Source organism: Tursiops truncatus, chromosome 8, assembly GCF_011762595.2.
Source record: "Tursiops truncatus isolate mTurTru1 chromosome 8, mTurTru1.mat.Y, whole genome shotgun sequence".
Classification (NCBI taxonomy): Eukaryota; Metazoa; Chordata; class Mammalia; order Artiodactyla; family Delphinidae; genus Tursiops; species Tursiops truncatus.
The window spans coordinates 107624954-107651023 of NC_047041.1; the positions used below are offsets into that span (position 1 = coordinate 107624954).

The 26070-nt window shown below is 65.3% G+C and overlaps 1 protein-coding gene across 1 annotated transcript; it reads right to left on the reverse strand.

The window, feature by feature from the left end:
- On the reverse strand, positions 1-26070 carry MUC5AC (mucin 5AC, oligomeric mucus/gel-forming). The gene is made up of 52 exons (XM_073809458.1): positions 25998-26070; positions 24376-24450; positions 23309-23368; positions 22872-23133; positions 22438-22552; positions 21983-22073; positions 21096-21205; positions 20760-20973; positions 20538-20663; positions 20197-20314; positions 19784-19922; positions 19440-19550; positions 18967-19036; positions 18719-18856; positions 18474-18638; positions 17991-18085; positions 17024-17150; positions 16594-16849; positions 16472-16524; positions 16119-16219; positions 15784-15935; positions 15500-15638; positions 15302-15415; positions 14974-15153; positions 13919-14158; positions 13534-13690; positions 13013-13141; positions 12616-12778; positions 12099-12142; positions 11821-12006; positions 10765-11199; positions 9157-10669; positions 8716-9111; positions 7861-8570; positions 7367-7575; positions 6638-6812; positions 6011-6261; positions 5720-5903; positions 5086-5293; positions 4442-4620; positions 3995-4082; positions 3783-3886; positions 3533-3564; positions 3020-3191; positions 2582-2683; positions 2390-2430; positions 1882-2004; positions 1471-1569; positions 1064-1183; positions 864-927; positions 644-758; positions 1-271 (listed from the first exon to the last, which is right to left on the reverse strand). The coding sequence occupies exons 1-52, from the start codon at positions 26068-26070 to the stop codon at positions 1-3; spliced, it is 9594 nt and encodes a 3197-aa protein (XP_073665559.1).

Below are 26070 nucleotides of genomic sequence, written 5' to 3' on the forward strand. Positions count from 1 at the left end.
CTACTGCAAAGGCCGGGGAGCCGGGGCGCCTCTGCTCCAGCGCCCGAGCCCCGCCTCCTGGCTGTGCTCAGCACCCTGCGCCTCCCCTGAGCGGCTGGAGCCCCCGTGCGAGTCGCAGCGCAGGCCCACGCAGCCGCACTCCTGCACCTCGGTGTAGCTGAAGGCCTGGCTGGAGCCGTCCCCACAGCGCAGGGTCACGGAGCGCACAGAGGCCCGCAGCTCCCGGCAACACCTGCACCTGTGCTCCACGGCGCGGGCCTCCAGGGAGTACCTGCGGGCAGGGGCCGCCTGAGCCAGAGGTCGCGGGGGCGCTTAACAGTGGCTCCCGCGAGCCAGTCACGGCAGCTGAGGGCCTGTGGTTCCTTCTGAGCCCCCAAAGGCTGGGGGGGCCCAGCAGCCTCTCAGCAACCACTTGACCAGCAGGTCACCAATGGGGACCCCGAGTCTGGGGTCTCAGTAAAGAGAAGAGTGTGAGTCCAGACAGGCCGCGAGCCGTCCTTGGCCCCCGGCCCCGACCCCTGCTGGCCCCCGGCCCCCCATCCTGCCCCTGTCTGCCCGCCCCAGGCCCTGCCCTGCAGGAGTCTCTGTGGGCCGGGGGTGGGGGATTGCGGGTCTGCCCTGGGCGAGTCAGGGACTCACGTACATGGAGGTGGTGTCCCCACAGTTGCCCCGGCAGTAGGTGAGGCGCACGGGCCCCAAGGAGCTGCAGCCTCGCTGCCGGAGGACCCGAAGCTCGTGGTACACGGCACAGGTCGACCCTGGGGAGGGACACGGGAGGCGGCGCAGAGGTCAGCCCTGGCCAGGCGCCCCCCGCCCCCCGCCGCCTCCTGCGTCCCCCGGCCCTGGCAGACACGGCCACTCACTGTTCTGGGCTGGGGGTTGGGGGCAGGAGAGGCAGCAGCCGTCCTCGCTCAGCCGAGCCTTGTCCTGTGAGGACAGAGATGCCGTTGGCGAGGGCAGGGACGCAAGACGGTGGCGCCCACTCCCATGCAGGGCCCCATCCTCCCATGGCCACTGTCGACCCCCCTGGGCAGGGCAGGGCGGGCGGGCTCCCCGGACTCACCGCTGGACAGCCGAGGGGGGCACACGCCTTCTTCGTGGTCACCACCACGAGCCCGTCCTGCTGCTTCTCACACTTGTGTGTCACGCAGCGGCTCCCGGGGTCTGACCAGGACTCGCCGGGCTGCAGGGAGGCCCAGCCAGCAAGTGAGTGGCCCCCCCAAGGCCCCCCTTCCAGCAGGGGAGGGTGCCGCATCCATCTGTCTGTCAGCTCCCGCGGCCTCTGCCCTGCGCCCGCCTTGCACTGACGGCTCCCCAGGGGCCCCAGTGCACCAGGAAGCCATCCATCCAGCACCCCCGCTGTCGCTGTCGCTCCCGGCGGCCCCCTGTGCAGGGGTGGGGCTGGCCCCCCTGGAGCCTGTGGCCAGCCCCGCCCGGAACTCACCCCAAGGCCCCGTGACCGCTACTCACGTAGAAGAGGTGAGCAGAGCTGTTGCTGGTGTTCATGACACAGGCCACCTGCACGCACTCGCCACAGCACTGCCCGCTCTGTGTCTGGTACTCGAAGCCCTGGGAGGGGGGCAGGATGTGTGGCCTGAGCCCCGGCTGGACGCTGCTTGCGGGTGGGAGTGTGGGTGTGGCCTGAGCCCCGGCTGGGCGCTGCGTGGGGGTGGGAGTGTGGGTGTGGTCTGCGCCCCGGCTGGACGCTCCATGGGGGTGGGAGTGTGGGTGTGGTCTGCGCCCCAGCTGGGCGCTGCGTGGGGGTGGGAGTGTGGGTGTGGCCTGAGCCACGGCTGGGCGCCGCGTGGGGGTGGGAGTGTGGGTGTGGCCTGAGCCCCGGCTGGGCGCTGCGTGGGGGTGGGAGTGGGGGGGGACGCTCACCACGGGGCAATGGGTGCTGCAGATCTGGGTCTCACAGCTGATCACGACCGTGTCCGACTGGGGGCCACCGGGCAACTCACACCAACACTTTTCGCACAGGTTCGAGGAGACTATGGTACCAGGCTGGGGGAATCAAGGCGACAGTGTCTTCCCAGCTGGGCCTGGTGCCCCCGCCCTCCCGGACATCCCCTCCAGGCCTGCCCCCGCCAGGCAGACTCTTCCCCCAAGGTGACCCTCAGCAGTGCCTCCTGGTTGGGGTCCCGGTCTTGGGGACAGAGCCCCAAGGCTGCTGCTCCAGGGAGGTCACATGCTCTGGAGGACCCGGCATGGGGAGAGAGAGGCTGGGGACCTTCTCAAGTTCAGGACAGGGGCTGTGGTCCCAGAAGAACCCACTGCTGCTCCAAAGGCCACCCAGGCCCGCAGGGACGCAGCCTCGGGGAGAAGCTGGCAGGACGGGGGGACTCTGGTCCCTGTGCACCAGGGGGCCTGACCTTCGGCTGGTTCTTACCTGGTACAAGGTGCCGTTGATGCTGCAGACGGTCCGGCCTGCTCGGGGGAGAAGGCAGACCTGCAGACCCACCGTCCCCTTGTCCCGCCAGCCTCCTGAGCGGCAGCTGCCCGCGCCACCACTACAGCATCCCAGTCCCGGGCGACGGTGCATGTTCCCCCAGCCTGGCCGCCGCTGAGCCAGGACACTCACTGCAGTTTTGGGTCGGGCAGCACGTCCCCTCCTTATAGGCCAGGATGGAGCGCGAGCCTTCCGGGCAGTCCACGGGCGCGGGGCAGTGTGTGGTGTTGCAGACTGCAGCAGACGGAAGGGGGCGTCAGGGCACCTGCCTCCCTCCCGAGCCTGAGTGTCGCCTCTCCCTGGGGGTCTCCAGGAGTACTGACTACCCAGTGGACACGTGGTAGGCTCCCCAGGGGGTGCCCACGCCACGGGGGACGAGACTTCTGCTCGGCGCTGACCTCCATGGTACCCCTCACCCTTGAGCCTTCCTGCTGGGGGTCAGCAGCTGAAGCCACATACAGGGAGGGTATGCCCACCACCCTCCTGGGGTGTGCCGCCAGGTGCCAGCACCTCGGGACCCTTCAGGGGCAAAGCTGGCCAGCCCTGAGCCTGACCCGGCCTGGGGCTCACCGCAGGTGTACTGGGGACAGCACTGGCCGGTCTGCAGGGCCGCGGGCACTGGCACGAAGCCGGGCTCGGGGCAGGCGGGGGGCGGGGCGCAGGGCCGAGTCCGGCAGCTCAGAGTCCAGGTGCCGTCCTTGCAGGTGCACTCCTGGCAGCCCACGCTGACAGTGTGGCCAGGCTGTTAGGGGAAGGACATGGGACCCCCGGGCCCACGGCTGAGGGCCTGCAAGGGGTCTTCCAAAGTGTGGCTGGGGCTGAGGGCTGCTGGGGCTCTGGGAGGCCCATGGGGGCCAGGAGGCGGAGTGGGAGGGGGTTGTGCGGGCGACCGGCCTCCCTCCCCACCGTCCCCACCTTCACTGTGTGGGAGCAGGGTGGGGGGTTGTCTCCAGGGAGGGCGGGATGCGGCCAGCCTTGGGGCCAGCACCCACCCTCCTCCAGGGCCGTGCAAGGAGGCCTCCTGAGTCTTTGCTCAGGAAAACCTGGCCCCTCCTCTGAGTCCCCCGAGGGTGCCACACTCACCTCCACAGGCTCCCCGTCGGGCCCCACGCAACCTGGAGGAAAAGAGAAGACGTCATCGCTGGGCTTCCATGGCCCCCAGCCCGTCACGGGCAGACCCGGTGTCAGGGGCAGACCCGGTGTCAGGGGCAGACCCGGTGTCAGGGGCTGGGGGAAACCTAGGCTGTGGTGGGAAGCCCTGGGGTCTGGCTGAGAAGTGCAGAGCCCGAGGGCCCAGTGCGTGGAAGCCCCAAGCCCAGCCCCAGGGACGTACTGCTGCAGTTGGCTGGCACGCAGACCTCTGAGCTCGAGCTGAACAGCGTCATGTCCTCCGGGCAGAAGCAGCCTTCTGTGATGGGAATGGCTTCCGGGAGGGCCCTGTGGGGAGCGGAGGGGGAGCGGGCCGTGACCTCCAGGGTGGGGAGAGGCGGCCTGGGGACACAGGGCGGGGTGGGCGTGTCCCAGAGGGAGAGGGCAGGTGCTTACAGGGTATTGGCACTGTTGTTCATGTAACAGTAGGAAGGATTGGACGGGCCGCAGGGCCGGTACACCTTGTCAGCAGGGCAGGTGAAACCTGTGCGAAGGGTGAGGCCACACCTGAGGCCGGAGGGCACGAGAAGCGAGGCCTGGCCTGGGCCCCGCTGGCTGGAGCTCTTGGCCCAGGCACCTGCTGTGTGCCCTGCACCGCCCAGCCTGTCCGAGCCCTGGACCCCTGCACCCTGGGCCCAGGTGCTCTGACCTGGATTCCCCTCTTGTCCCTCCAGGAAACAAATGCACTCCACCCTGGGCTCAGCCCTCCTCCTCCCGGAAGCCCACCCTGACCGCCCAAGCCCACCCACGGATTGCCCAGTGTGTCTGTCCCCTCGAACATGCTGATTGCCACCGCCCAGCGGGACGGGGCACTCTGGGGCGGGGGGGGGAGGGGGCACTCACGGCACTCGTGGGCGGTCAGGCCCCGCCAGTCGATGCACACGCTGAGGGACGCGCAGAGGGCGGCGTACAGCTCCAAGCTGGAGCACCTCGTGTCCACCGTGGGCGCGTGGCACTGGTCAAAGGCGCAGGCTTGGTAGTATGGCCACGGGGGGATCACCGAGTGACACGGCTTGAAGACCCTGCAGCACAGAGACACACGCGTCATGGGGCAGCTCCGTGGTGGGGTTGCCAGGCTGTAGGCTTTCCCTAATGAAGGGCCCCGAGGGAGAGGCGTCACTGGGCCGACCTGTGTGCCGAGGGACCCCAGCCTCTGGGGCCATCTGTGTGCGGCGGGGAGGGTGTCTGGCTGCAACACAGCTTTTCTTTCTGCAAATTCTCCGCTGGGCTCCCCTCGTGCCCTGCATGCCCGGGTGCTGCCGCCGGCTGAGGACTTACGCCCGGAGCCACCATGAGCTGCCTCAGCGCCTCAGAGGCCGACCCGCCACGAGCCCCGCTGGGCTCTGCGCCTGGCGTTCCAGCAGCCGTGACCCCTCTCCCTTGGAGCCCCCTGCAGGCCCGCCCACTTCTTCCTATCTCCCAGGCAGCGTGGGATTAGCAGGGCTACTCAACACCCCCCACACCCCAGCCCTGCCAGGGAATCTCACTTGCTCAGAATTAGCTGGCAGATTGGCGAAGGTAGGCACGAGGTGGACGTTTTCTTGGGCTCAACTGTGGTGGGCGTCAGAGGAGGCCTGCTGCAGGATGGCTGGCCGGGGTGTGTCACATTCCAGTGGCCGGGCATGTCGGAGCAGGAGGGTACCACCGCCCCCCCGGGCAGGCGGCACTCGTCCTTCTGGTCATTGGTACAGGTGCCTGGGGTGTGGAAGCAGCGGTCAGTCAGCCGGGGAAAGCAGAGGCACCCTCACCCTCCCTTGGGGTGCTGGGGGCCGGGCCCCAGCGTCTCCGCGCAGCACTCGATGGGTTGCTGTGGGACCTGTCCCCTGACCTCCCTTTGCTTTCTTTTGCCTCCAAGAAGCCAGACCCTGGGGCAGTTCCCAAAGAGGCCTCACGTATGGGCCACATGGCCAGGCCCCTGGGCCGTGTGCCACACATTCTTGGTGCAGCTGGAAAGCAGGATCACCTGGAGGCTCCGCGCCACACGGGTGGCCTCACCCCCAGCCAAGAATGCAGTTCTTGGAGGGACACACCCGAGGCCGACCCTTCGCACACCAGACACTCCCGGCCAGAGAAAGGGCCCAGAGTGCGGAGGGCCAGAGCGGGGCTGGGCCGGGCGCTCACCGCACTGCCCCTCCGTGTTGTTGGCGAACTTGCTGAAGGGCAGCTCCACAGAGAAGATGAGGCCACTGAACATGACCTGGACACCAAGGGCGGGGATGGTCACGTACATCTTGATGCCGATTTGGGAGACGACAATGCCGTCTTTCCGGAAGCCGGGTCTGACCACCTCACCGTTGAAGATGATCTAGACGGGGACCCAGCAAGGGAAAGAGAACCGGGTGGCGATCAGCCAGTGCCTGGCGCCCCGAGTCCACCCGGCACAAATGGGGGCTGCCCGGAGGGCGTCCCCACCTCATTGGTCATCACCCCTCCGACGGGCTTGCGGGTCAGCACGACGCGGTCCTGCTGGTACTCGATGATGATGGACTGTAGGCAGGGCAGCCCATCCTCAGCATCACAGAAGTAGGTGTCGATCAGCACCCGGAAGTGTCCGAACACGGGCACGATCTGCTGTACCAGCACATACGTGCAGTTGTCCAGAAACGTGTAGTACGTACCATCAAAAGTGATGTAGTGGGGTTTGCCCCAGCGGCTACACACGCCTGCGGGAGGACGAGCCGCCTTACCTGGCCGCACTATGGGCCTCCTCCCACCGCCCCGGGGCTCCCGCAGGGGCAGGTGTGTCCCGCGCCAAGCGGAGCAGGCGACTGCCCTGTTGTCGGGACCCACACGCCAACAGCACACAGAACTCTGTCCAGTAGGTGCCCAAAGAGGCCGAGAAGTGGGACCAGACTCCGGACGCCCCCTCGCGCCTGCGTGGCCCGGCTGCTCTGGGCTTGGGCAGGGTTCCGCCGGGCACCTGGGGAGGAGGCTGGGCGCCACCACCGCTGCCCTGACCTTGGGAAGTCCTTCCTGGGTCCCACTGATTCCGTCCTGCCTTCTCTGCCATGGCCGCCACGCCCGGCCCCGCCCACTCACACTTGCACTCGTAGGGTGGGCAGCAGTCCTCCGGGTGGGCCACTATCACAGCGGGGTAGCCGTTGGCGCAGGTGGGCTTCTGCCTCTTTGGACACTGGCGCGCTCTCACGGTGATGACCCCGTTGCCCTCACAAGTGGCCTCAGAGCAGTTGGGCATGGCCCAGGTTTCGCCATTCTGCGGAAGCAAAGACTGCTGCAGGGCCTTGCCCTGACGTGGCGCCCACCCCTCGGGGCTCAGGGCTCGCCTGGGTCTCCGAGGAGAGAAGAGCCACCAGGATTGGGACCAATACTCACACCAGGCCTCTCCTCCCCCAGCACCCCCCCGAGCGCCCGGCCGACTGGGAGGGGCTCCGGGTGTTGGAGGTTGCCCCCTTCCCCCTCTGCCCATTTCCACCCACCCACCGTTTCCACTCCTTGGCCGTTTGACCCTGTCCGGAGCATCAGTCACCTGCTCTAGCCCCCTTTATAGGCAACAGATTCTCACCCTCGGGCCCCACGCTCCTGGCGCCCCCTCCCAGAAGTTCTGGAGGACCAGAAATGGCCGCTCGCCATGGTCAGCCTACGTCAGCCGAGGGGCCACCAATGGCCTCTCGCCATGGTCAGCCTACGTCAGCCGAGGGGCCACCAACCTTCATGCACCCTTGACGCCACAGCCTACTTTGAATGATGCGGAGGGTCCCTGCCCTGGCCGCCCCGAGCCCCCGAGAAGGGCAGAAAAGGTGAGGTTACCGTTCTTGGGGGGACTGCATTTGGGCATCCTCCCTGAGTAACGGACACAGAGGCAGAAGGGGAGGACACTGGCGTGGAGGTGGCCGGGGCGGGAGGTGGTGTGCTGGTGGGACAGGTGTGGTCGGTCCGCCTGACCACGTGGCAGTGCAGGCTGCAAAGGGCATAATAGCAGTGCCCGGAGAGGTCCGTCTGCTGGTAAATGATGGATCCTGCAAGAAAAGGAACGGGAGAGCACTAGGAGAGCCAAGAAGCGATCACCAGGAGGGACTCTAACCAGGCTGGTGGTCCACCTGGGTGCTGGGCTGGCAGGTGGCCTTCCTTCCCAGGTGTAGATGGCATATCCTCAGAGACGGCTTACTGCCTTCCTATACAAAAGACCTAGCCCTTTCGCAAAGACAAGGCACCCCTCCCTCCCCTTAACACCATAGTTTTGTGAACAGGACAACAGTGACCAGGGTCAGCACACACCACACACCCAGGTAGAGTACACATACCTGCGGAGTATAACCTGGATGCCACACTGCAGTAGCACGTGGATGTGGAGGGCTCTGCGGAGCTAGGGGAGGTCACCAGGGAAACCGTGGGGGTGGTGGACTCTGGAGAGAGTGAGGGCTGGGGACTTGCAGTCACAGAGCTGACAGGGCAGCCTTTCTGGGGCTCACAGCACAGCATGCGCACCTCGTAGTTGAGGCACATCCTGAACTTGCCCTTCTGGTCCCGGTTCCGACACACCAAGCCCACTTCCGGGCTGCACTGCACCACCTGGCCCAGCGTCTGGATGCCGACGTCTGGGTGGTTCTCGGCTCGGCACTCCAGGGCGCTGATGTATTCGGGTCGGCGGCAGATCTTCTCTCCTCTTCTGACGATGTTGCTGTAGGTTTCAAAGTCTCCTCCGTGGGGCCCAGGAGATGGGAAGTCCTCATCGAACCACTTGGTCCACGTGCACCGTGGCTGGCAGGAGGTGGTCCAGGGTTGGGAGTGGGTTGTTTCAGGTATAGAGACAAAAGTTGTGCTGGTTGTAGGAGCGGTGGTTGGGCCGGTTGTCTCCACAGTGGTGGTGCTGGTTGTAGGAGCTGTGGTTGGACCGGTTGTCTCCACAGTGGTGGTGCTGGTTGTAGGGGCTCTTGTTGGGCTGGTTGTCTCCACAGTGGTGGTGCTGGTTGTAGGAGCGGTGGTTGGGCCGGTTGTCTCCACAGTGGTGGTGCTGGTTGTAGGAGCGGTGGTTGGGCCGGTTGTCTCCACAGTGGTGGTGCTGGTTGTAGGAGCTGTGGTTGGGCTGGTTGTCTCCACAGTGGTGGTGCTGGTTCTATGAGCTGTGGTTGGGCTGGTTGTCTCCACAGTGGTGGTGCCGGTTGTCTCCACAGTGGTGGTGCTGGTTGTAGGAGCTGTGGTTGGACTGGTTGTCTCCACAGTGGTGGCGCTGGTTGTAGGAGCTGTGGTTGGGCCGGTTGTCTCCACAGTGGTGGCGCTGGTTGTAGGAGCTGTGGTTGGGCTGGTTGTCTCCACAGTGGTGGTGCCGGTTGTCTCCACAGTGGTGGTGCTGGTTGTAGGAGCGGTGGTTGGGCCGGTTGTCTCCACAGTGGTGGTGCTGGTTGTAGGAGCTGTGGTTGGACCGGTTGTCTCCACAGTGGTGGTGCTGGTTGTAGGGGCTCTTGTTGGGCTGGTTGTCTCCACAGTGGTGGTGCTGGTTGTAGGAGCTGTGGTTGGGCTGGTTGTCTCCACAGTGGTGGTGCTGGTTGTAGGGGCTCTGGTTGGGCCGGTTGTCTCCACAGTGGTGGTGCTGGTTCTACGAGCTGTGGTTGGGCTGGTTGTCTCCACAGTGGTGGTGCCGGTTGTCTCCACAGTGGTGGTGCTGGTTGTAGGAGCTGTGGTTGGGCTGGTTGTCTCCACAGTGGTGGTGCTGGTTGTAGGAGCGGTGGTTGGACCAGTTGTCTCCACAGTGGTGGTGCTGGTTGTAGGAGCGGTGGTTGGGCCGGTTGTCTCCACAGTGGTGGTGCTGGTTGTAGGAGCTGTGGTTGGGCCGGTTGTCTCCACAGTGGTGGTGCTGGTTGTAGGAGCGGTGGTTGGGCCGGTTGTCTCCACAGTGGTGGTGCTGTTTGTAGGAGCGGTGGTTGGGCCGGTTGTCTCCACAGTGGTGGTGCTGGTTGTAGGAGCGGTGGTTGGGCCGGTTGTCTCCACAGTGGTGGTGCTGGTTGTAGGAGCGGTGGTTGGGCCGGTTGTCTCCACAGTGGTGGTGCTGGTTGTAGGAGCTGTGGTTGGGCCGGTTGTCTCCACAGTGGTGGTGCTGGTTGTAGGAGCTGTGGTTGGACCGGTTGTCTCCACAGTGGTGGTGCTGGTTGTAGGAGCTGTGGTTGGGCTGGTTGTCTGCACAGTGGTGGTGCTGGTTGTAGGAGCTGTGGTTGGGCTGGTTGTCTCCACAGTGGTGGTGCTGGTTGTAGGGGCTCTTGTTGGGCTGGTTGTCTCCACAGTGGTGGTGCTGGTTGTAGGAGCTGTGGTTGGGCTGGTTGTCTCCACAGTGGTGGTGCTGGTTGTAGGAACTGTGGTTGGGCTGGTTGTCTCCACAGTGGTGGTGCTGGTTGTAGGAGCTGTGGTTGGACTGGTTGTCTCCACAGTGGTGGTGCTGGTTGTAGGGGCTCTTGTTGGGCCAGTTGTCTCCACAGTGGTGGTGCTGGTTGTAGGGGCTCTTGTTGGGCCAGTTGTCTCCACAGTGGTGGTGCTGGTTGTAGGGGCTCTTGTTGGGCTGGTTGTCTCCACAGTGGTGGTGCTGGTTGTAGGAGCTGTGGTTGGGCTGGTTGTCTCCACAGTGGTGGTGCTGGTTGTAGGGGCTCTTGTTGGGCCAGTTGTCTCCACAGTGGTGGTGCTGGTTGTAGGGGCTCTTGTTGGGCCAGTTGTCTCCACAGTGGTGGTGCTGGTTGTAGGGGCTCTTGTTGGGCTGGTTGTCTCCATAGTGGTGGTGCTGGTTGTAGGAGCTGTGGTTGGGCTGGTTGTCTCCACAGTGGTGGTGCTGGTTGTAGGAACTGTGGTTGGGCTGGTTGTCTCCACAGTGGTGGTGCTGGTTGTAGGAGCTGTGGTTGGACTGGTTGTCTCCACAGTGGTGGTGCTGGTTGTAGGGGCTCTTGTTGGGCCAGTTGTCTCCACAGTGGTGGTGCTGGTTGTAGGGGCTCTTGTTGGGCCAGTTGTCTCCACAGTGGTGGTGCTGGTTGTAGGGGCTCTTGTTGGGCTGGTTGTCTCCACAGTGGTGGTGCTGGTTGTAGGAGCTGTGGTTGGGCTGGTTGTCTGCACCATGGTTGCACTGGATGTGGCCTCATGGAAGGTGGTCCCTGTCTGGCTGGTGACACTCACACTTGAGGTGCTGGAGACTGTGACACGTGTGACAGGGCAGCCTTTCTGGGGCTCACAGCATAGCACGCGCACCTCGTAGTTGAGGCACATCCTGAACTTGCCCTTCTGGTCCCGGTTCCGACACACCAAGCCCACTTCCGGGCTGCACTGCACCACCTGGCCCAGCGTCTGGATGCTGACGTCTGGGTGGTTCTCGGCTCGGCACTCCACCGCCCTCGGTGCTCGGCAAACCCGGTACCCATAGGCACGGAGGTTCTCCAGCGTGTCGAAGTCACCGCTGTCTCTGCCCCATCCCGGACGGCTGACATCCAGCCATGGCGACCACTGGCATTCCTCCCCACAGCGGGGCCGGGACGAGGGCGGGGCGGAGGCTGTGGGAGGGGTTGGTCCAGGGGATGTGCCCGGGGTGGTGGCCGGGGCCGAGCTCGGAGCATGTGCTGTCTTTTCGGACGGGCTGGGGTGTGTGCTGGGTGGAAGCGTCGAGCTCACGACTGAGGGCAGGAGAGAAAGGGCGAGCGTCAGGGGCCAGGGCTCCCCACACTCCTTGAGGACAGCCCCCCCGCCCCCTCTGTCAGTGTCAGCTGCCTGTCTGTCTCCACCCATGACGGGAACTTGGGAGACAGGGCAGTCGCCAAGCGTCCGGGATATGCCCAAACCTGGCAGGGGTAAAGCTCACTGCAGCTGAGTCAAGGGGTGAATTAAGCGCCCCGGAATCTAAAGCCAGAGCTACAGGGGCTCTTCACCCTCGGGGGAAGCTCTAATAAGGCCCTAAGTCACCCTTAGAAGAGGTTAGGACGCGGAGGTGCCTGGCCCTGGTGCGACGCAAGGCGATCGGAGAGCAGTGGATCCAGGCAGGGACTCCCCAGCCGGCTTCCCGTGGTCCTCTCCCCAGGAGCTAACCTGGGGTACCTTTGCTCACAGCCCCTGCCCCATGCTGGGTGCCGCAGCCCTGAGAGCATGACTGGGGACACGGGTCCTGCCAGCCTCGCGGTGGCTGCGGGCTGACCGGCACAGGGACATGCCCTCTGTCCCGTCCCGGCTCCTTCCTGCCGCTCGGGGCCAGGGGTGGGGGGACGGCACCACCCGGTCGGCACCCCGCCTGTCTGCCTTACCGATCGGTGTAGAGAAGGCGAAGGTGGTTTGGGGGGTGGGGGTGGTAGTGTTGCAGTCTTCGACCCTCCTCTCGATGGTGCCGTTAGCCCCACAGTGGGCAAAGATGCAGCCCCCCGTGCCGTCTGTCGTGTGGTAGATGACTTCCCTGGGACGGAAGCGCCTCCCGTCGTAGGTGCAGACACAGGCTGTGGGGAGGACAGCAGCCAGGCGGTTAGGGGGCCGGGGCGCAGGCGGGGACCCGAGACCCCGGGCGCAAGGAGGGCCGCCCACCACTCACCCTCAGAGTGGTAGGTGCACTGCACGCCGCTCTCGGTGCAAACGCTGGCGACAGAAGGGAGATGAGTCTGGGGGTGGAGACTCACCCAGGGGCAGGCAGGCAGGGGAAGCCCCACTGGGGTCCCTGGGGGCCACGCCTCAGCCCCAGAGGTCACGCCCTCTCAGGGAGCCCTTCCTATCAATGACCAGAGAAGGCAGCTCGAGCATGGCCACTGAGCCCCCTGGACCTTCTGAAGGCCACTCCCTCTCCAGGGTGTCTTCCCAGAGGTCCTTGGGCCGTGTCATGACTCAGCTTCCCCTCTGGCCCCTTTCTTCACCCCCAGACCCCCCACCCTCATCCTGCATAAAGGAAGCTCCCTGTTGGACCCCACAGAAAACCCAGGCTGGGGGACCCTCTGGCCCTGAAGGAGGGAGGCTGTGCTGGGGGGTGGCCAGGTGGGGCCTTTCCCCAGTAGCGGAGGGCTGGGCGAATCCCCCACGTGCTCCAGGGTCCTCGCGGCTCCCGCCAAGCGCCTCACCAGTGGTGGCAGTTCTTTTCCGAGGGCACCACAGAGCCCGGCCGGTAGGACTTGCCCTGGACGCGGCAGGGCAGTGGTGGGGTCGGGGTTGGGCATGAAGCTACACATCGCATCTGGTCCTCATCGAAGATGGGGGCCTCTGATGGGCACTTGGGGTAGCAGCCTGGGGACCAGAGAGGCCTGAGTCCCAGCCACACCAACTGCCCAGTGCCTCAGCCCCGCCTCGACTCAGCCCCCAGCCCTGGACCCCACCACGCCATGGGGAGCTTGAGGCTATGGCCGCAAAAGCACCCCGAGGGGTCAGGAGCCGCCCAGCCTGGATCCCCAGGACAAACCTTGGCCCCAACCACCGTCTCCCCAGCACGGCCCCGCCCAGACCAGCAGGGCAGCAGCGCACCTTCCAGGCCACGGACGTCGTGCAGGTACTGGCCGCGGGGGTTCCGGCAGGTCCTCAGGTAGGGGGCCCCGCAGGGCTGGTAGTGCCACTCGCAGTGGCCCTTGGGGTTGTCGTAGTCGCAGAAGAGGGCTGCGGACAACGGGGGCGGGCTCAGGGCCAGGCGCTCGGCCCAGGGGGCCCCAGGTGGAGTGCCGCCCTTGCAAGGACAGCCCCGGGGGCTCCCCCGTAGCCCGGTCCTTGACCAAGTCCTGCGAGCTGTTCTGAAGACGCGTCCCTCCTCTGTGCCTCCCGGACGCGGCTTCAGAGGACATGGGCCTGGGATGCCCAGGGGCAAGGGGGGGCAGTGGGGAGGGGGGCTGGCTGGCTTGTCAGGGACGCCCACCCACTGCGGCCAGGCTCCATGGAGGGGGGGTGCTCTGCTGATTCCCTTCAAGCCCTTCCTCCCCTCGCACATTCAATACCACTCTTGTCACTCTCTGTGTCTCCGCCCCACCCTGACGGACACATCCGTGGGCACTCACGGCAGATGTCCGGGGTCCGCCAGGACACGCACACACCCGCTTCGTGGCAGGCCTGGGCGTAGGCGGCCACAGCCGTGCAGAAACACTCGCAGTCGCCCCCTGAGTCACAGGCGCACGCGTCACTCACGCAGGCCTCGTAGTACCTGGTCGATTCCACCTACGGGAGAGAGGGGCTTCAGATGCCAAGGGACCCGCCATCCCTGTGGGCTCCGGGGAATCAGTGCAGCTGGTGTCGGCCTGGGCCGGTTTCCCCTGGAGCTCGTTGTCCCACGAGGCCAGCCAGACGGGTCCTCATGGCCACAGCTGGCCCTAGAGGGCGGCAAAGAGCCACTGCTCCCATTTCTGTCCCTTCTTCCCCAGGTGCCTGGAGGAGCGCCCCGCGTACGTGGGCGTGGCAGGCGCTGAAGGTGGCGCTGTTGATGATGCTGCACTGCTTCTGGGCCCAGGACTTGCGGTACGGGTTGGCGGTGCAGGGGTCCTTGGGGGCCTGGGCGTCCGGGCAGGACGGGGAGAATTTCCAGCTGTTGCCGAACTCCAGCACGTCGCCCACCACGGACTGGCTCCGCGTGGTGAAGTCGTTGAGGGCGTTGTCGTCAAAGTTCCCGCACAGCCCGCAGACCCTCCCCTGTGGACGGACAGACGTAGAGACGGCGCAGGCTCAGGGCAAGCGCAGGAGGGGCCCTGCGACCTCACTCGCTCCCCCCCACCCCGGGGCCCTCAGGAAGAGCCCCACTGGGCTCTGAAGTCTCCAGGAGGGGAGGGCACAGGAGAAGCAGCCTAGTGGCTACGGAGTGTCCCCCAAAGACAGGCTCAGGTCCTGACCCGGGACCCACGAGTTGGCCCAAAGCGGAAGGAGGGTCTCTGCGGATGCAATCCAGTTAGGATGAGGGCATCCTGGACTGGGGTGGCTGATCCAGTGGCCGGCGTCCTTACAGGACGAGGGACACACACAGAGTGAAGACAGTAAAGGGACGTCGTATGCAGAGGTTGGGCTGACGGGGCGCCTGGGGCCACGGAAGCTGGAGGAGGCGGGAAGGATCCTCCCCTCGAGCCTCTGGAGGGAACGTGGCCCTGGGGCACCTGGTTGGACTTAGTGTCCAGACTGCGAGAGAAGGGCCACCAGTTAGGGATCGTTTCTTCCAGCAGCTGCAGGACCCGGACACGGCTGAGGGTCTCCTACTGTCACCTCCTCTCTGTCTCTCTGCCTCTCGGTTTCTGTCTGTCTGTCTCTCTGTCTCTCTATATCTCTCTGTGTCTCTCTGTCTGTCTCTCTGTCTCTCTATAACTCTCTGTGTCTCTCTGTTTTTCTATCATCTCTCTCTGTCTCTGTGTCTCTCTGTTTTTCTATCATCTCCTCTGTCTCTCCCCCACCCGCACCCCCGTCTCCGGCCGGCCCTTGGTCTGGGGTGAGGGCGTCACCCTTCCTGGGCAGGGCCTCACCTTGAACTCGGGGCTGAGTGTGAGGAAGATGCTGGTCCCCTTGTCCCACAGCAACACCAGGCTGACATCCGTGTCTACCACCAGGTAGTTGCCCATCTGGCGAATGGAGAAGGGCGGCAGCTGCCCCTGTTCCTTCTCGATCACCTCCATGTTCCCGTCACTCAGCTTCAGCTCGTAGCTCTGCATGGGGCAGGACCAGCGAGTGTCTGGGTGAGGACCCTGGCTACCTGTCGAATGGGTCCATGGCCCTGCGGCCCCTGTCCCAGCTCAGCCATGGGAGCGCGGCCTTCCTGGGGGCTCCCCACCAAGGCCCCCACCCACTGCTCACCCCCAGGAAGATCTTGATGGCCTTGGAGCAGGTGGCCCCCGTGGTGCCACAGGGGGCGTTCTCGGTGATGACATGGAAGCCGTCCTGGGCGCTGCCGTCCCCCCCACAGTGGTCCTAAGAGGCCGGGATGGGACTGAGCGTGCCCCGCGGGGCAGCACAGCAGGGCTGCGGGGCGGCGGGAGGGCTCGGCAGCCATACCTGAAGCAGCGTGTACTCGCAGTCCCCGCTGAAGCTGTAGCGCTGCCCATCGAAGGTGCGGTAGTGGCCGTCGCCGTACACCGCGCAGGTGGCCGGGCAGGGCTGGTCTGTGCACTGCCACATCCTGCTCTTACAGGTGCTGGGCAGGGGCGGCAGGCATCAGGCCCAAACCTCCCTCCTGGAGGCCCAGCTGCCTGCCTGGGCGGGGGCAGGACTTGCCGGCCGGGCTGTACCTCCCGCTGCAGGGAGCCCTCCCCAGGTGGGGTCCGAGCCCCTCCCCGTACCAGGTGTTGCAGCCCACCCGGATGACCTGGCCCGGCTTGTAGCTGGCCTCGTTGTGCACACAAGGGCAGTCGGACACGGGGATGCAGCCGCCGTCGCCAGTGGCCACCAGCCCGTGGGGACACACACAGCCAGGCACACACTGGGAGCTGTACTATGGGGGGGGAGCAGACACAGCTTAGTGGACCCCCAGGGCCTGCAGCGGGGCCACAGGGATACAGGACCAGCAGCCTGCGGGGAGGGGTCCCCTGGGGCCAGTGAGTGGGCTTCTCCACAGGTGCCCATGGGGGCCGAGCAGGTGTGGGGTTGTTGGAGGGGGGTCACTGGGGACACTTACACAGTCCATGTCCAGGGTGTGGCAGCTCTTCTGACAGCCAGCCCCAGCGGCCCCAGGCGTGGTATTGTGGCAGTCGAAGTAGACCATGGGTGGGGTACAGACTGGCGAGGGAGGGGCCATTCAGGGGACCCTGACGCCGCCTACCAGGCTCGCTTGAGGGACGTGTCTCCCGACGGCAGAATTTAGCCGCCCCGGGGTGAGCGTGTGAGTGCGTGGGCAGGGTGCCCACACTGCTGAGCCCAGAGACGCTGATTGACACCCAGCAGCCTCGCTGACTTGTGGGCATTTAACCCCGAGCTTAGGTAACTTTATGCAGAGATAACCGAGGGCCCCCTCCCCCACTCCGGGCTCACCTGGAGCTGGGGCATGGCCTCCAATGCAGGTCAGTGTGCCCTGGGTGCAGGTGCTGCAAGGAGAGAGTGGTCAGAGAGCCCCCCAGCCTCGCCCACGCCACCCACTCAGCAGGGGCTCTTACCAGACGACCCCCTGCTCGTGCGTCGACTCCCCATTGGGGACCACGGAGCCCCCATGGTAGCAGGGGCAGCTGGTGGCCGGCACACACTGGTCCGTATCATCCAGGAAGGTGCCGTCAGGGCAGGTGCAGCCGTCCACGGGGACGAAGCTGATGCTGCAGGTGACGTCCGCGTCACTCCGGGCCCGGCAGGTGGGCTGGCAGGTGCTGATGTTGTAGAGGTAGGTCAGCGACTGGGGGCAGGTGGTCATGGCCTTTGCTGCACGATGCCAGGAGGGGGTAGCACTCAGGACAGGGCCGGCCCCCCGGCTTCCCTGTTCCCGCCAAGCCCTTCGTCCTTGATGGGGTCCCGGGGCACTGGCCTGGGCGCTCCTTGGCCTCTGAGCCTGGTTGGGGGACGGGGGCCATGGGACATCCACCCTGGGACACTCACTGCACATGCCGTCCCGCCAGCCGCCGAGCAGCACGCCCCGGGCGGCACAGGCCCGCACGTAGGAGGACAGGGCCGCGCACATGCAGTCCTCACTCTTCTCACAGTTGCACGTGTCAAACATGCAGTTCTGTGGGGGCATCAGGATGTCAGGGACACCAGGCCACACACGGTGAGCTTCCCCCATGCTGCTGCCGGAGCCCCTGCCTCCCCAGGACCCCTCCCCGAGCCTCACGGGGGTCCCACTAACGTGCACAGAGCATCTTGCCATCACGCCCCCGGGCTGGCGGGCGGGGGTGCTGGAAGGACCCAGCCCCTCATCTGTGTGGCCCAGCGGCCCATCCCTGTGTAGTCAGCCTTAGACACCAGTTTCTCATTTGCACCCTGGGGCCAGCAGGCTACTCACTCCCTGGGTGTAGCCCCTGTGCCTAGCATGGAGCTGGAGGAGAGGACGGACTCAGAACCACAGCAGTGGGTGAGTGAGTGAGTGAGTGATGAATGAGTGAGTGGATGAGTGAGTGGATGAATGAGTGAATGAATGAATGAGTGAGTGGATGAGTGAGTGGATGAATGAGTGAGTGACGAATGAATGAGTGAATGATGAATGAATGAGTGGATAGTGAGTGGATGAATGAGTGAGTGGATGAATGAGTGAGTGGTGAATGAGTGAGTGGATGAGTGAGTGGACGAGTGAGTGGATGAATGAGTGAGTGATGAATGAGTGAATGATGAATGATGAATGAATGAGTGAGTGGATGAGTGAGTGGATGAATGAGTGATGAATGAATGAGTGAGTGGATGAATGAGTGAATGAATGAGTGAGTGAGTGAATGAGTGAATGAGTGAGTGAATGGGGGTGGGAGAAACTGGAGACTGAGAGACCTGCTGGGCCCAGACGCTGCTGCCATGGCCCCTGGGACCCTGAGGGTGGCCGAGTGGTCCAAGGGCAGAGGCAGGTGGGTGGCATTACCGAGTAGTAGGCGCTGGGGCTCACAGCAGCGTGACACCGGGTGAAGGGGCCGCGGGGGTCTGTCAGCCGCGAGCACCAGTGCTGAGCGTATTTCTCTGTGGACAGAGGAGGGGGGCGGTCAGCGAGGCTGGACGGCCACGTCAGGCGGGAGCTACATGGAGATGAGCAGCTTTCCTTTTAGCCGGAATCCCTTATGCTCCGTGTGAAGGAGTGCCAGGTGTCAGCAGACCTAGGCTGCTTCCCGAGCGCCCCGCGAGCCCGGTCCCCCAGGAGAGCAGGCAAGGAGGGTGGGCCTCCACTCCCCCCAGCACCCTGATCCTCTCCTCCCGGGGCTCACCGGCCAGAACAACGCATGTTGAGTCCGCCTGTTTACCAACCACCTGACGCCCCCTTCAGGCCGGGCCCCCAAGGAGCGCATGCTCAGACCTCTGGCCCAGGGGCCCCGGCACCAGGTTGGCCCGCGGGGCTGCTGGACACACACACCGTTCTCCACGCTGAGGGAGCAGGGGTCCTCCAAGCTGTTCTTGACGTTGGGGCAGGCGGCCTGGGTCTTCCAGCTGTTGGCGAAGGCGGCGGCCGTGCCCTCCACCACGCCGCTGATGGTCCGGAAGTCGTCGGCCTGGTTCTGGTTGAAGTTCCCGCACAGGCCTGGGGGCGGGGGTGGCGTGAGGCCCCTGTGTGCTGGGCTGCGGAGGGTGGGCTCGGGTGCTGGGTGGTGACCCTCTTACCGCAGGTCTGCCCCTGGAGCTGGGGCGCCAGCCTCACGAACACCTGCATGACGGGCACCAGCTGGATGTCCAGCTGCAGGCCCAGCTGGGTCTGGGCGATGATGAAGAAGGTGGAGGGTCTGAAGAGCGTGACGTTGGCTGCAGACACAGGGGACCAGGTCTCAGTGGGCGCGAGGGGCGGGGCTGTCAGGGGGTGGGGCTGTCAGGGGGCGGGGCTGTCAGGGGGCGGGGCAGGGAGGCGCCCTCACCTGCCGAGAGGGGCAGCTGGGTGTAGATCTGGTTCACAAACACCGCCCCGCTGGCCTTTACCACGAAGACCTGGAGAAGCACATGACAGGGCTCCCGATGGCCTCCCCAGGGCAGAGGAGGGCTGATGACCTGGCCCCCCATCCCCCAGGCTCAGCCTGCTCCGCTAAGCTTTCCTCGAGGACCGGACCGCTTTTTGGCGACGTGAAAACCAAAGAGATTTACTAAAGTAAAAAAGTCGACTTCAGCAGAGAAGCTTCCTGGCCTCGTGGGGGAGGTGTGGAGGCCCCTTGCCAGCCCCTGAGCTGTTCCCTTTGGGGACCGTCACTCAAAAGACCCACAAGAGGTGGAAGCAGGGAGGCAGTGGGCGGGTCCTCGGGCCATGCCTCGGCCACCTGCTGCCCATGTGGGGTCAAGGGCTCGGGCAGACGTCGCTTGCCGTGAAGGACACCCCAACCCCAGGGTCTGCACGCACCATGTGCCCCCCGCCCAGGGTCAGCGTCAGGCTCTTCAGGCAGGTCTCGCTGTCGGTCAGTCCACACCTGCGCAGCTCGGCCAGCACGGTGAAGGCGCTGCTGTCACAGGGCTGGAAACACAGGTACTCACGCAAAGCGCAGCGCCCCCAGCCCGCCTCATCCTCTCCCCTCCCCACCATCCGTCCGCCCGCCCAGAGCTCGGGTGGTTTCCTGGAGGACTCGGCGTCGGGGATCCCAAGGTGGCCCCAAATGCGGCACCCACATGCAGCCCAGGCTGGGGAAGGACACGTGGACCCACGACCTGAAAGCCGCTCTGTCCGGGGAGGACCCTGGGGCCATGTACCTTGGCCAGCACGTAGCTGCAGTCCCCGTGTACCGTGTACTGCCTCTCGTCGAACGTGGAGAAGTGGGCACCGCCCAGCACCGAGCAGGTTCCCGGGCACTGCACCTCCTGGCATCTCCACCGGCCCCCAGCACAGGTGCTGAGAGCAGGGAGCGCCCACGTGGGTGCTGGCCCCCGGGAGCAGCCCGCCCCCCCAAGACGGCAGGTAGACTTGCCCAGGCCTGCCTGCATCACCACATAGACTGGAGCCCATCAGCGCCTGCCCAGAGAGCCACTGGCCTCCACCCGGGGACCCGCGTGGGAGAGGACAAGGCCCCAGAGGGGCCGGCCCGGGCGCATCTAGGGGGACCAGAAGGCGGGGGCCGTCCCTGGGCATCTCCGGGGAAGGGGAGGGCAGGGGCCCAGGGTCCTACCAGTTGGTGCAGTCTGTGGAGTAGCCGGTCCCTGGAGTGTAGGTGGCCCCGTTGTACACACAGGAGCACTGGGGCACCGGGATGCAGCCAGTGTGGCCGACGTCATCCAGCACCGTCCCTGCAGAGGCAGGCAGGCCACGTGGCAGGTGCCGGACTGTGCCTGCCATGTGGGTGTGTGGAGGGGACAGGCCCTCTGCCCACAGTGGCCCTGCCCTGGAGGGTTCCTCAGACCCAGGGGTCCAGGGACACCTCGGGCCACGTCAGAGGGGCCTTCCTTCCTGAGCACCTACAATGCATCTGTGTGATTCTGGGGGGCCAGAGGGGGTGGGACTCCGGCTCACCCTCAGGGCAGAAGCAGCCGGCGACGCAGTGGTCCTCGCAGAGCTGGGAGTGCTCGAGGTTGGAGCAGGTGTCCACGCAGGGTGAGCCGCACTCGCGGTACAGCATGTTGAGGGGGCACGTCTGGGCTGCAGGGAGGAGATGGGGCACGTGTCACGCCCTGCCCCTGCCTCCGGCCCGAGAAGGGATGGCATGGCAGGGCCGGGGTCACACAGGGCACTCACGGCAGAGCTGGGGGCCCCGCCAGTCCAGGGGCAGCCCCCCGGCATGGGTGCACTGGCGGGAGTACTCAGCAAGGGTGTGACAGAGGCAGCTGGTGAGGTTGGCCTGGCCACAGTGGCAGAGATCTTGCCGGCAGGCCTCCACGTAGCTGCTGGCGTCCACGAGGGCGGCGCAGTCCAAGAACGGCTCGCTGCTCAGCATCTCCTCGCAGATGCCCTGGGGCAAAGCCGGGGCACTCAGTCCAGGCTCTGGAACATCCCCTGGCTCACAGCCCCCTCCCCGGCTTGTCCCCGGGGCCGTGGGAGGCGGACGCCACCCCCGTTCACTCTGGGACTTACAAAACCGGTCAAGCAGTTCACGGGGGGCTCAGGGGCAGGGTCCTGACACTGCTCCGTGGGGCCGTCCATCTTCTGCAGATTCCCAAACTCGGTGGCAGTCAGCTTGATGTCTGACAGAGCACAACACCGGGCTCTTTGCAGGCTCCCAGCGGCCCTCGCTCGGGGCGACCGGGCTACGCCGGCCTTCCCCTTCCACACCGCCAGTTTAAGCGGCGGCTACACAGCACTTTCGGGGAGTCTGGAGATGAAGTGAGGAACTCCCAGGCATTCGGGGCTGCAGGGCAGCGGGTTGAGGTCCGTTAACTGACGCTCCGCTGGCCCAGGGCTGGAGAGTGACCTGGGCCCCTGCCGGCCACTGCTGGGCACGCGGGCAGGCTTCCCCTAAGGGAGTCCCTTACGTATGGGCTCTGCATGGGGCTTCCTGGGCCTGACAGTGGGGGCCCTGGGATCGGGGCTGCAGCGGGTGTGGGTCACATAAAAGGCCACTGCCTGGCAAAGTCTCAAGGACCAAGAAGCAGAGACAAGGTCTGGATGGAGGCAGGTCTTCGATTTCAGAGGAGGGTGTGTGACGGGCACTGAGAACGGGAGGGCTCAGCGGGGGCTGCCCCACCGAGAGCGTGTGCTGGGTGGGATGGGGTGGGGGCGAGTGCACGTGAGCGCGCGCCGTGCGTCTGTGTGTGCTGGGGCGTGCCCGAGTCTGTGCACACGCTCGTGGTGTAGGTGCGCGTGCATGCTGGACCTTGAGCGTGTGGGTCTGCATGCACGTGTGGGTGCGTGCACATGTGTTAAGACTGAAACCTCTGACTTGGGACCCTGGAAGGCAGGCTTCCAGGGAGCACAGAGCTGGAGCAGGCGGCAGGGAGGGGAGCTCGCGCCCCGGGGCTTACTGTGGGAGAAGAACTCGTTGAAGACGGGGACGCCATTGAAGTCTCCGCAGAGCCCGCAGGTCTGGTTGGCGTACTTGGGGTCCAGCTCCAGCTGCAATGAGAGGACACATCAGACTCCAGCCGTGCCAGGGACAGCCCCGGACCAGAAGGACAGACGAGGTTCCCCAGGCTGGAGCAGCTGGGCCTTCTCACAGAGGACCCTCCCCATTTGCTCCACGCGGCTGGGACCCGGAGCAGGGGCTCTGTCCTGGAGGAAGCTACCCCCACACTCAGGGTCTCCATCAGGGGTGTGGACCCTGGGGCCCCGTTAGCATCTGGGCCCCATCCTCGCTGCCGGGGCCGGGGGTATCTGGCTTTCCCACCCTCCTTCGCCCAGAGCCCCTTCCTCCCTCCCTGGAGAGGCTGTCAGGCTGGAGGCATGTGCCTGGTCCCCCGAGCCCGGCCCCCCGCCTCACCAGGAGGCTGTCATCCTGGTTCCACATGAAGACCAGGCCCAGCCTGGCCGCCACCTTCACGCCGCTGCTGCGTTGCTCAATGAGGACTCCGGAGCGGCTGAAGGGCAGCTGAATTCTGCGGAGAGAGGGCCCAGCTGAGGCGCCATAGGGCACGAGGGGACGGGCAACATAGGTCTGGACTTCAGGCAGGGAGGGTCCCTTCAGTCACACGTATGACAGGGTCAACATGCCCACAAGAGCCTGGAGCTCTGGCATCAGAAGAACGAGGAAGGGGCTGCTTCCAGGGGCAGAGGGAGAGCCTGAGCCCCTGGGTGGGGCAGGGGGCCGAGCATGGGGGCCTGGGGGGCACCGCTCCGGGACCCACTCTTGGGACAACTGCACTTCCCTCCCCCGACGGCCCAGAAGCATGCTCGCCGTCCAGGGCCCAGACTCACGGGAGGCTGTTGACCAGGACGGAGCCCTTGGTCAGCTCGACGACCATGCCGTCAAGCTTCATGGTGACCCTGCTGGGCGCGGTGGCGTTGGGGCCGGGGCCGCGGCGGAGCTGGAGGTTGAAGTCCTCGTAGGCGGCACCGCAGTGCGCGGAGAAGACGTAGTTGCACAGCCCGGGGAAGCGGAAGACGTCGCCGTCGAAGGTCTTGTAGTGGAAGTCGCCCCACGTGCTGCACACCCGCCCGCGGTGCGCCGCGTTCAGGGCTGTGGGCCGAACAGAGCAGGGCCTTTCCGAGGGCGCCGAGTCTGGGACACCCGGACGTCCCGAAACCTGGGCCCTTATCCACCTGGGAAGCTGCGGTCCCCCGGCCCGCCCCCCAGGTCTGACGAGGCAGAGCTCGGCCAACACGGCCCCCTGCCTGGCCTCTCGGGGTCTCACCTCGCACCAGGGGGGTGCTCCTCAGAGGCGGGTGGATGGTCACCCCGCGGAGGGAGTTGCCTGTGGAAACAGGGCGGGTGACGCACAGCCCTCACCCCCACCGCCCAGGCACAGCTCAGCCCCCACGAGAGGCTGTGGCGGCTCCGCGACTGCTCGGGTCTGGCGGACTGTAGATCCGGCTCCGGCTTCTGCCGTGTATATGGCCTCCCGGCCGGTGTGAACACCAAGGCCAGCGGGGACCACTGTGGGCTGAGAGCAGAGCACCCAGGGGCCCCAGCTCTCACACCCCGTGGCCCAGAATGCTGTTTGCACTGGGGCTTCCTTGCTCCCGGAATCTCAAAAATGCCTGAATCAATACCTGGAGACTGTCATGCAGAGTGAAGTAAGTCAGAAACAGAAAAACAAATATCGTATGTTAACACATATTCATGGAATCTAGAAAAAGGTACAGATGAACCAGTTTGCAAGGCAGAAATAGAGACACAGACGTAGAGAACAAACGTATGGACACCAAGCGGGGAAAGGGGGGTGGGATGAATTGGGAGATCGGGATGGACATATATACACTACTATGTATAAACTAGGTAATAACTGAGAAGCTGCTGGAGAGCACAGGGAACTCTGCTTCGCTTTGCTGTACAGTAGAAACTAACACAACATTGTAAAACTATACCCCGATTAAAACAACGAACGAACGCATCAGCAGCTATGGGCAATCCCCTGGGTGCTGACGTCAGGCACAGGTGCGCCTCCCTGGGAGCCCCTTTGGGGACATGCAAACTGAGGTGGCTGGGTCTGTCCCCGAGCCTCCCCTTGCTCTGGGGCGTCTGGCCGCGCTGTGGGCTGACCCTCACCCGCCCTGCCACCGCTGGAGTATCAGGTGTTAACTCCAGGGAGAAAGGGACATTCTGTGAGCTCCCAGGCAGCCTGTCACCCTGTCTCAGCCACGCCGGATGGGGATGGCAAGCAGCCTGCAGGACCCAAGGCGAGTGACCCATGGCCCTTCAAGGGCTCTTTGACTGCTGGGGCGGGGGGGGGGGGCTCTGACAGGTGGGGGGTCCACTCACCGCCAGGCCCCTGGGGGGCAGGAGGGAGGTCCGGGTACGCATAGCCGAGCTCTGCAGTGCTGTCCTGGGCCTGGCCTTTGGGAAGAGGAGAGGGCGCTGGGCCTGAGCCGGCCAAAGGACAGGCACGTCCCCTCAGAGGATGCACGGAGGGAGGGGCGGAAAGTCCAGATGGTGGGATTCTCTGTGCGGGCGGGGGCACTGGGAGGATCTCTTCCAGGCTGCCGAGCCTTGGAGGTCACCCGGGCCCACGGCTGGGCCACCACTCCCTTGACATCCCCTTCAGGTGGCCCCATGAGCATGTGGGGGTGTCCCCGGCCCCATGAGCATGTGGGGTGACCCCGGCTGGTCTCTCCAGGGGCCATTCCTTTGTTCACTGTTCATTCATGCCCACCGAGTGTCCACCAGGGCCCAGCCGCTGGGCCCCTGCTCGGGACGTAGGGGACAGGCAGGCAGCCCCGTCCAGGAGCATCTGCCGAGGGAGCAGACAGTAAAGCCGCGGGTCTGCGGCAGCTGGTCCAGAGCAACCGGGGCTCTGCGGGAAAATTCAGAGCCTGTTGGGGATCTGGGACCAGGAGCGGAGACAGCTGCACCCAAAATGGGGTGCTCGGGCCACTGCACAGGTCGGGGCCCAGCACCGTGGAGGTCAGGTAGGCAGGGCCCAGGGACGGGCAGTGTTGGTGCAGAATGTCGCCAGACACAGGCTTGCCATGATCCCGCACAGAGCTGGCATGGCAGGGGGGTGCCCAGCCCCCCGCCCAGAAGGGGAGGCCAGCCCTCCTCTGGATGGGGGCTGACCCAGGGAGCACTGCCTCACTCACTGGTGTGCTGGCCCCATTTCTCAGATCACCTGGGACAACCTGGACTCATCCTTGCCATGTGTCCAGGGAACATCCAGTGGGGCAGCCTTGCCCTGAGTACTCAAGGGAGAGCTTCCCAGTTCTGAGACTGTCTGGCGGCAGCGGGAGACTGGGCACCGGGATGTGTGGGCCGCCTGGGGCAGTGGGGACCTTGGGTAACACGGCATGTTCCCCAAGCTGCCATTCCAGGAGCCTGGGAGCCCCCCCTCACCCATCCAGGGCCCTGCTATCCCCTGGGAAGCAGAGGAGGGAGGTGCAGGCCCATATGGGAAGGGGCCTCCGAGGACCGTGGGGCCTGTGAGCTGCCCTCATCACACCCTCCACCTCGGACTGAGCCCACCACAGAGAAACAGACAGGGAAAGCGAGCTGCTGGACTGGGGATTCACGGTGCGGGGAGCGGGGGGTGGTGGGGGTGTCCCAGGCAGGTGGGCAGCTCTGCCAGGCTGGGCCAGGAGTTCGAGAGTCTGCTCAGACCAGGCTTGGCAGGGGGCAGAGGGCAGAGAGCAGAGACGCACGTGTGGATGAGATCCTGCAGCCAGGGGCTCATAGATGCTGGGCTGCTCCCAGCCCTAACCCCCACGTGGACCCCACAGCCCCCAAGAACCCCTCCCCAGCCCCACAAGCTGGAAGAGCAGCTCACAAATGCACTCAGCTTGACCAGAGCCCAGGACAAGGCCTCAGAGCTGCCTGCTGGATTTGGGGATTTGGGGGGGGCACAGGGGCCATGGTCAGGGCCAGCCTGGGAAAGCCAGCACGAACCTTACCTGTGTGCTGGGCACAGGCCAGAGTGAGGCCCAGGGCCCAGAGCAGGGCCAGCTTCCTCCGGCCGACACCCAT